General features: G+C 38.2%; 1 protein-coding gene across 11 annotated transcripts in view; it reads right to left on the reverse strand.

The window, feature by feature from the left end:
- The window catches only part of tcf7l2 (transcription factor 7 like 2), a 129134-nt gene extending 119831 nt beyond the window's left edge, over positions 1-9303 (reverse strand). For 7 of the 11 annotated variants that reach the window (XM_056469560.1, XM_056469559.1, XM_056469558.1 and 4 more), the window contains exons 1-3: positions 8777-9303; positions 8564-8630; positions 8277-8401 (exon numbers count right to left, since the gene is read on the reverse strand). In XM_056469560.1, the coding sequence (XP_056325535.1) occupies positions 8277-8401; positions 8564-8630; positions 8777-8965 (381 nt within the window). In that variant the 5' untranslated portion in view covers positions 8966-9303. The remainder of the gene's footprint in view (positions 1-8276; positions 8402-8563; positions 8631-8776) is intronic. The other 4 variants (XM_056469563.1, XM_056469564.1, XM_056469562.1 and 1 more) reach the window with 1 other exon arrangement.
- Positions 9304-9593: the final 290 nt, after the last annotated feature.

Below are 9593 nucleotides of genomic sequence, written 5' to 3' on the forward strand. Positions count from 1 at the left end.
TAAATTACATCTACAGAATCGTGAGAAAATCGTGATCTTGATTTTAAGCAAAACAATCGTGATTCTCATTTTAGCCAGAATTGTGCAGCCCTATCTTGAGGTGTAGACAATTTCATCTTATTTGAGCTTTACCCTTAAAAAACAACCCACAAGACAAAACTGTTATATGGCCGTCTGACAAGCACAATGCTAATCAGCTGAAAATATTATCTATATTGTTTGACAGCTATACAGCGGGATATGGAAAATGAAATTGCATAGCATAAGGCTTCACGCCATTGCGTGCCCATTATTTATCACAGGGGAGGGTTACTGTATCTTCAGATAAACAAGATATGTATTTATAGAAACAACAACTCAAATTCAAGGTTTATAAAGTTCATAAAGCACCTATCTTTTTTAGCGCATGCAAATATAGGGCCCTTCAACCACTAATCTTAACATAAACTCCTGATTAGCGGATTAATTTTCTTCTACCCTGGTAGAAAATCTCCTTCACCTTTTGTTCCATTCTGAATGCAGTACCTTTGCTAGAAACAAGCATGCAATAAACTCATTAGTGAACAGACAAGCACACGCGCATCCACACGCACACACTCTGGGCCCTGCTCAGAGCTTATCCCTTGGCAATTAAAAGTTTAATTAGAAGATTAAAAATACATGGGCTGAGTTTTATCACCTATTACTTTCTCAATTATGTGCTTTACCCATACAAAATGCACCCGACATATCTCCGGGACTTAATGCAGATTATCAGAGTAAACAGGATTTCACCTTCTGCGATGCGACATTATCAAATCTCAATTTGCAATCAGAGCTAGAAGACAAACTTGTCAGTGGGACTCTAAATTAGCTCACTTCCTTATCAAAGAGAAATGTTTCACTGGACGGAATAATAAATACAGAAGCAAAAAAAGTGACTGGTCAGGCTTCATCTTTTTTTAGAAGCTTCAATAACATGCCTTAATGAAGAGAACTTTGTCCTACTTTCATGTTTAAAAATAGATACCGGTAGGTTTTTATTTGTTTTTCTGTTGAAGTTCTGTGCAGAAGTTAGACTGAAAACGTATGTCAGTGACAGACTTCCTGTGTAAAGACAGTGATGGTCACTCTATCAGGCTTTTTATCAGAGGAGAATATTTACCACATGTTCTGATGTCATTATGTTTTCTGTACTAGTGGTCCGCCTGACGTACTGACAAGGCTAATCATTATGTTTTAAAGTCTGATAATGAATGTACAGTAAAAAGACTTTGTGTCAATGAGCACCGAAACTCTTTCAATGGAAACTTGCACAATCCTATCATTAAGCATACAATTTAGATGGAAGCTCCAGAAAGCATGTGTGTGTGTGTGCACTTTGGCCCAACCAGAGCACGTTCCAATCCAAACAAAAGCCCAGTGCAACCAAATTCCACCAGCGTCACCCAAGCCTCTACGCTGGAAACCTTCCAGCCGACATTTTGATGACGAGGCGGGAATCAGGAAGCATTAATAACTTAGCCTTGTTCATTTAACAACAAAAAAAGAAGAAGAAAAAATACCACACACATGGCCTGTCCATCAAACGTGACTATAAACTTGTCACCTCCTCCTTGTCGTTTTTCAGTCCCTGCTGTGTTTTTTCTTTCCTTCATTTTTTTTTCCTTAGGAGATAAATGTGAGGCCTGGGGGCTCTATTGTTTGGACATCTAACCAGGAACTGTCGCCACTCTCATTGCCCCCACATTAGCAGCAATTATGCGCCCTATTCAGACTGTCTTTGTGCATCTCCCTCCTCTCCGTCTTCCATCTCCCCCACTATACCACGGCGGGCAAATCGACCCCGCTTTTTCCCGCTTTTCCTAATTCTCAGCTCCAGACCAATACTGGACAAGACAAACTTCTCTAAAACAAGCAAAGAATAACATTCCTTCACAGCAAGATATAAGCAGTGATTTAATCAGATTTCATACTTACTGTAGTAAAACATAAATTAAAACTTCATTTATTCACCCCTCACAAATCTCTCTTTTAAATTCATATTTTAGGAGGAAACTATATTATATTTGAGCATATACATTAGATTAGTAAGTACTGAAGAAAAATCTGGAGCTTACCTAACAAAATAACTTACAATAACGGTCCAAAAACTAGTACAGCCAAATTTATATCTTTTAGAACAAAATTAAATACACATTTTTAAAAATTTGAAAAATTTAGTTGAAATTTTGTAGGTTGTAATTTTCTTTTTGCAATATTTTGCTTGAATTTAATTGTATTATCTTTCAATTTCTAAATATGTTAGGCGACTAAAATATTGTTTTAATAAATATATTTTTTAATAAATCTGTTTTGTTAAAATGCACCAAAATACATTGCCTATATTCAATGAGAAATGGATAAAAATATTCATTTTCAAAACGGGGTGTATTCAGTTAAGCTGAGCACTGTATATAAATATAAAATAAATTACATTTCACTGAAAACATCGCATGGAAGCTGTCATATTTACTTGGAAAAATATACATATTACATTATTTGTTGGCCAAACGTATTCTTGTGTGGTTTCTTTGGCATTATTTTAATATTTAACAAACTGTTTTATTTCAGAGTTGTATTTTTTTATTTTTTTAAATTGACAAAATGATCCACTAATATATTCAGTTAGTTTTTATCCAGAACAAAATTGAATATCCATAAATCATTAAAGAAAAAAGGGACAAGTCATTTTGACCCTTAAATATTCCAAACATATTATACAGCAAGGAAATTAGAAATAGCTTATTTATATTTATAGAATTTTTTATGATCTAACAAACTAATTCCCTTCTGACCTACACTCTTGTCATGTTTACGAAACTCTTTTTATTATATAAATATATAAATATTCTTAAATAAAGTAAAATATAAACACTACCGTATGGAGTTTTTCATGTTTCTTTAAAGAAAATTATTCTGTTTTCCCCCCTTACATTTAGATAAATGTAAAAAAAGTTATGCATTTATAAAAAATTAAACAACTGCTTTTTTATTGTATGTAGTTTCAAATGAAATTATTACTCAGTCATTCTGCTTTAATTACTACACCTCATTAATAATAATAATATTAAGAAGAATAATAACAACAATAATTAATATTAGAGTGATTTCTGAATGATCATGTGACTCTGAAGACTGGAGTAATGAAGCTGATAATTCATCTTTAAAATCACTGGAATAAAGGATTAAATTAAATGATAAACTCCTTTTGAACAGTTATTTTATAGTGCAATAACATTTTACAATTTGTACTGTATTTCTGATGAAATAAATGCAGCTTTGGTGAGCAGGATAGGCTTATTTTAAAACACTTAAAAATCCTAATCAATTAAATAATAAAAACATAATAAAAATAATAAGCACTTCTATATTAAAATAAACAATATATAAATGCTAAAAGCCCCAGCTCTTGTCTCATTTAAAATGTACAAATTTATTTACACACTTGAAATCTCACCCCCATCATCACACACCCCAGTAAAATCTGCCTGTCATTTAAGAATTCACACGCAGCTATCATACAGCTGCACAGGCCTGCGCACGGTGCATGTGCACACAGAGAGAAAGAGTAATTTCATTTCCATGTTTGAGGAGCCCCTCAACGTGTAGGCCAGCAGCAGGACTATATTTAACAGATGACAAAAGTTGCATTCCAGACGTACAGTACGATCTTTGTGTTGATCTTTGTGTATGGAAATAAATGGTGAAGAGGAGAGAGAGGTGAGGGGTGGGGTCAACAACACACAGCTGCTAAGCCAATGCAGACACACAATTTACAACGGCATTTATCTGAGTTCCCCATTTATCAGTTACTCCACTGCGTATGCAGCTTTAAAAACAAATGCGACAGAAATAAATCAAGGAACTGACAGAAATACAATTGACAAATTAAGGCATTAGTTAAAATTTTTTGCAACGCAAAATTATTTATTGCAACGCGATTACAAAATTCTCAACAGTCCACGTCCGAACAAGAAACCTTCATTAACTATTGAACTAGTGCAGAACATTGTGTATACACAACGCTGCCTTGAAAAACACCAGCGTGACACAGGGAGAAAGGAAGGAACAATCAGGGAAGGGAAGAAAAAACTCCAGGTTACATTCACACACGATCATAGAGAGCAGCCTGCCAAAATCATCAACGTAAGACAATTGAGCACAGCAAGTCAAGAAAAAAAAAACACATCTCAGTAAATATTTACAGCACAAATCTTTTCCATTCATTTACCAAGCACTAACAAAACCGTACTGTACTCTTTCACGGCCCACCCCCTCCGATCTCCCCCCCCCACCCACATCTGCGATTCATTGACTTTACAATTTACCACATGTCGAGATGGGAGAGGTCGGGACTCTATCTGAATCACGACACAAATATGCAAGTGATTTATTGTTTTAAAAACCATGGGCCGATTTAGCGCAACTCCACTCTTCCTGAGCATTACTCCTATTGGCAGACCATGAACAATTACAGTTTGGACTAATTAAGCCCTGAGAATGTGCTGTGCGCCGCTAATGTCTCACAGGCCCCGCTTTCAGTTTAATGGTGCCAAACTTTGCTCCCCAACTTAACTTGCACAAATCCAAAACAGATTGCACTTTTTTATGGGTGTTTATCAAGCCTTCGCAAACAGAAACCGTTTGGGGGGTTTTTTGTAGCAGTGTTGGATGGAAGGAGGAGAAAAAAGGGAAAAAGGAGGAGAAAGAAAGAGGGAGTCTTGCTTCCGCCATTCTTTGTAAACAAAAGTGATTTGCAAAACAAAAGGATGGCAACCTTCTAAATAAACTAGGAGTGTATTTTGCAGTGAGCGGCACAAAACGCGAGCGCGTAGCTCAGTGAACCCCCTGCGGATAGCAATTAGGGGCCATTAACATGTAAAGCCAATTTGATAAGGTACCAGTCTATCCCTGTAAATCCGTATTAAACTATCTCCCGCACCTCACACGACAGTCTATTCAACACGCATAATCCATACGATAAAGCTTTGCTGCTGACGTCTTAGCTTAAAAAGATTCAGTCATGCTTATTTAAAATATGTACATGCATGAGGGACGAAGGCATCTATTGTTCCAATATTAATTGATATTAAACATTTGATATTAAAATGCATTTGTTTCTGTCGTGCATCTCTTTTTCTGTGCTCCTAATTTCAGAGAGTGCGTTTGGGTGTTGCAAGTTTTTTTTTATTTGTTCCTTTTTTAAAACTACGCATAATTATACGTTGAAACCTGAAACCTCTGCCAAAAGTCTGCAGGCCTAAGGAATTATGGGGCCAGGGGTGGCGTCAAATATCTTAACATTCATAAGTCAGGGAGGCAGTAAATAAACCCAGCGGATTTACGGGCATAAAGCCCCCTGCCAGAACTCAGCCGGCCAGACCTCTGCTCTACCTCGCTTTCCCCTCCACACAGACCTGTTGAGGTGTGATTTTAGCCTACAGCCACCCAGTTAACCCAGCACCTTTCCAACCACAACACACACACACACACTGAGTGTGTCCGGCACGCAAACTGCTCTCGATGAAAAGGGGGAAGAGTGGCTATTGTCTGCAGTCTTAGTGAGGGGGGAGAGAAGAGTGCACAGGCATTGTCGGAAGAACGTCATGTCAAATTGCTAAATGCTACCAAATGATCGTAAAGCTTTTCCGATTGAGCAGTTGGAAATACAAACTCACCGTTATTACAGCTCTCAGGGGTCAGGCGAATTAAAACCACTCTCAAACACACAGTGAAGGAAAAACATTTCATCACTATTGCAAGAGCGGAGTGTCAGGGAAATACAGCTGACACAAGGCTTACGTGAATTTTATTTTGTCCTAAAAAAAATTGTCAATTGTCTACTAGCAATAGTGGTATTCGGCATACACTCTACCTTTACAGCTTAAATAATGCTTTAACAGTCCATCCAAATGTTTGATACACAATAAAACTGAAATATATCATCTTCTTTTATTAAATATAATTCAGATTATTTATTAAAAAGCTTAAATAATGCTAAAAGCCACAATGTCGGCAGCTAAACCCAACAAGCCCACTGTGTTCGTTAAACGAAGCGACAGCTAATCGATGCTCAGGTGAATTATTTATCCTCTACTTAAGTAATGCGTTTATGAATACAACGGCTTTCAACTTCAAAGCGGTGTGGGTCGGACGCCCAGGCAGCTCATAGGTAACAGCAAAAAAAAAAAAAAACTGGGGTGAAGGGCTACACCGCAATGTCAAAGACTGAGATCTGTAGGCCTGGTTACAGTAGAGATCAAACATTACAACACACAACTATAAAGAAATTCACTATATCTACAGGTAGAATATTTAGGCTAGAGGGCCAGAACAGTCCTGGGTTGACTCCCACATTTAGGGGAGGATAAATCAAACAATGATGCTACTTCCATGGGAGATCTCTATATTCTTGGTAGCCTAAAATGAATAAGCCAACGATTTAGACCAGGCTCCATCTCGGCAGGTGGAAGAACTCTCATATTAAAAGCATCTCTGAGATTTTACACAACCGAGCAAAACACGCTGTATGTCAAATCCTTCCATCTTTTTCCTTGCACTTGCTATACTTAAGCGTTCATTATTATTCTGTGCTCTTTTATTTAAGCGTCGAGCATCAGCACAGAAATGATCAGCAGGTGAAAAACATTCAGCATGTGTTTTGGGAAGCGTGCAATTTCCACGACAGTCTGATGTTTCAACAACAAACCAAATACTGTCTCTGATATTAGAAACAGTGTAATAAAATGAAACACCTGAAGTTAAATCCACAATTTCACAGCAGGATATTTCAACTTCAGGTTGCACATCACGTCATTGTCATAAAGCGCATCTTCACGTTTCAGATTAAGCCTGGAGCTGATTAGGGAAATCAGGAATAGCAGTACAATTTTCCTGATCCTTGATCAATTATTTCTACATAAACAGCATTTTTTACAACATATAAACTAGTCATTTTGAGTAAGGAAAAGACTAAATCAATCAACTCTAATTCATTCTGATTCCAGGAGAAGTGCTGGACAAATATGCATAACTATGCAAAGCCAAACCCAATATAAACAACATCATTTGTATTTACATTTGTATATAAACATTATTCAAATGATATTATTACATGCTGCATGCACTAAACACAAAGTCCATGCCATGAAAACAAATGCAAATATATAACTCAAAATAATTGTTCATTTTAAAATGATTTCTGACACTACTAAGTAATATTTTACTACTCTCGAATCAAGTGTGGTATGAGCAATATTGTGCTTTCATTCTGACGATCACAAATTGATTGAATGACTTCCACTAATTACCATAAACATTTCCCATGATGCTCTTTGGCAATAATGTTTATGTGCATTGCATTCTTTAAATAACACGAGCGACATTATGCTAAGCTCGGATAAATGACTCATAAATTAGCTCAGATAAATGACGTTTTATGTGGCAGACTGTAAAAATGTTTTCATCGCCATGTCATAACAGCATCTTTGTTTCCATCCATTTAAACTGTCACAATAATTTCTGTCACTTCTACCTCGATTTTATTCATAATGAATTCAATTTTAAGTAGCAGAAAAAGGCACAGACAGTAATAAGCAAGGCACCACTTTGATTTTACTTAAAATATACTTGGATTACAAATGAATTTAAGATTTCTATTTTAACGGTTTGATATATTGAATAAAAGAAACGTTTCATTTTTTTTGCAAGTGCACAAATCATAACGACAAAAACATTTTAAAAAAATGTAATAACACTGTTATTATAAATTTAAACGTACATTAAGATTTTACTTGAATAAATTTGGTAGTCTGCGCTACTGTAAAATTAGACGTGTTGTCTAAAGCAAACGATATAACGTCTAACAGCTATTCAAGCACAGAAACAATTAAGATAAAAAAATAAACCGCGTAGAAAATGTTCTAAAACAACCGCAACCTGCCAGAGATTGTCAGGGAAACGTAAAGAAATAATAAGAGCGTAGATTAAAGTTCCAGTGTCTGTGTGTTTGTGCACGTCATGAAAGCACATTGCGCGTCCCACTGCACACGCCGCTCGCGCGGCTCTGTTCACGCGCTCGCTCGCGGGCTGGCAGCGCTCGGCCAGGGTGTCCGCGCGAACGGCGTGCCACTGTACAGTAGTGCAGACTGTGAAGTGTGGCAGAAGTTCACCAGCCCACCAAAGCAATCCCTAAACATGGACGTGGTGCTTCAGCTACGTGCATGTGGCTGCAGAAAGACGTGAAAAACACTTACTGTGCGCGCGGTAGGAGAAAGCGATCCGTTCGGGAGGTACGGGCTCGTGAGGTCGGGAATCATTATAAATGGATAGCCCGGGTACGGTGGGCTCTTGAACAGCCCTCCATCTTGCCTTTTTGCAGCTAACATGGCGGGGGGGAAAAGAGGAAAACTTTTAGTTTAAGTTACATTCCCAAAAAACTTTGTAAGTTACGTATGTGCAGAAGCAAAGTGAAACCGATGCACCGTGTTGTTGTCCTGTGCAAAAACAAAAAGAAGGAGATTTAGAGAAAAGAAGCACTCACCCTCCTCTAAACTTTCTCTTGTTTTGTCTCTGAAACTTTCAGATCTAGGCGGAGGCCGTCTTTCCGCCTTGAAATGCAACGAAACACAGGGAATGCATTGAATAATCACAGCGAGGAGATCGTTACGTTAGCTAGTTAGCAGCGTGTTTAATCAGGAAAAAGTGCATGTAAACTTGTGGACAAGTCGCGGATTCGCGCTTATTTGTCACTTACCTCGGAATCCGAAGAGCTGTTTTGATTCGTTTCCGACTCGTTTACGAGAGAAGACTTGACATCTGCTAAATCCCTTTCTGCTGAGGAGTTCTCCGAAATCTTTTCCTCCTGCTCGCCTTCGTCTTTGAAGGAAATCATTTCATCGTTCGCACCCAGATCGTCCCCTCCACCGCCGTTCAGCTGCGGCATTTTTCCCGAGGAGCGCTAATTTTGCGGGGGGCCAAAAACACCCAAAAGTTTTTAAACCCTTGATCTTGGTGTGATCCCCGAATCCCGAGTTTTAAGTTTGGGGACTCGCAGTGGCGTTTGGCTGGGTGAGTGTTCAAAACTCAAAAAGAAGAGGGCAATCTTGGCAGAAACAGAAGCCGGAGACGGAGCTGAGGCGCTCGGATTGAGGGAGTTGAAGTTGGTCGGAGTGGTTTTCAGTTCAAAGGCGGCGCTGATTGACAGATAGAGAGGGATGGAAATAGAGAGAGTCTGGATTCGGGATTATTGACAGGGAGAAACACACAAGAAAAAAAATCTAATGAGATTCAAACAGGGAGGGACTTGAAGTGACGTTTTCATAAATAGAGAGGGGCAGGAAAAAGTACTGGAGGGGGAAAAGGGCTTGAACGAGAGAGAGAGTGACTGAGTGAGCGAGAGAGAGAGAGAGAGAGAGAGAGAGAGAGAGAGAGAGAGAGGAAAAGAGCTTTTGGTGAAGAGCAGGACAGTTAAAGCGAGTCACCCCTGTTTGCTTTTGTACAGGAATGAATGGAAAAATAGGCGGAAGACACTTGTGCGATAGTCTGCATGTATCTGAGCGGAGAAACGGCAC

This window comes from Danio aesculapii, chromosome 12 (assembly GCF_903798145.1).
Source record: "Danio aesculapii chromosome 12, fDanAes4.1, whole genome shotgun sequence".
Taxonomy (NCBI): domain Eukaryota; kingdom Metazoa; phylum Chordata; class Actinopteri; order Cypriniformes; family Danionidae; genus Danio; species Danio aesculapii.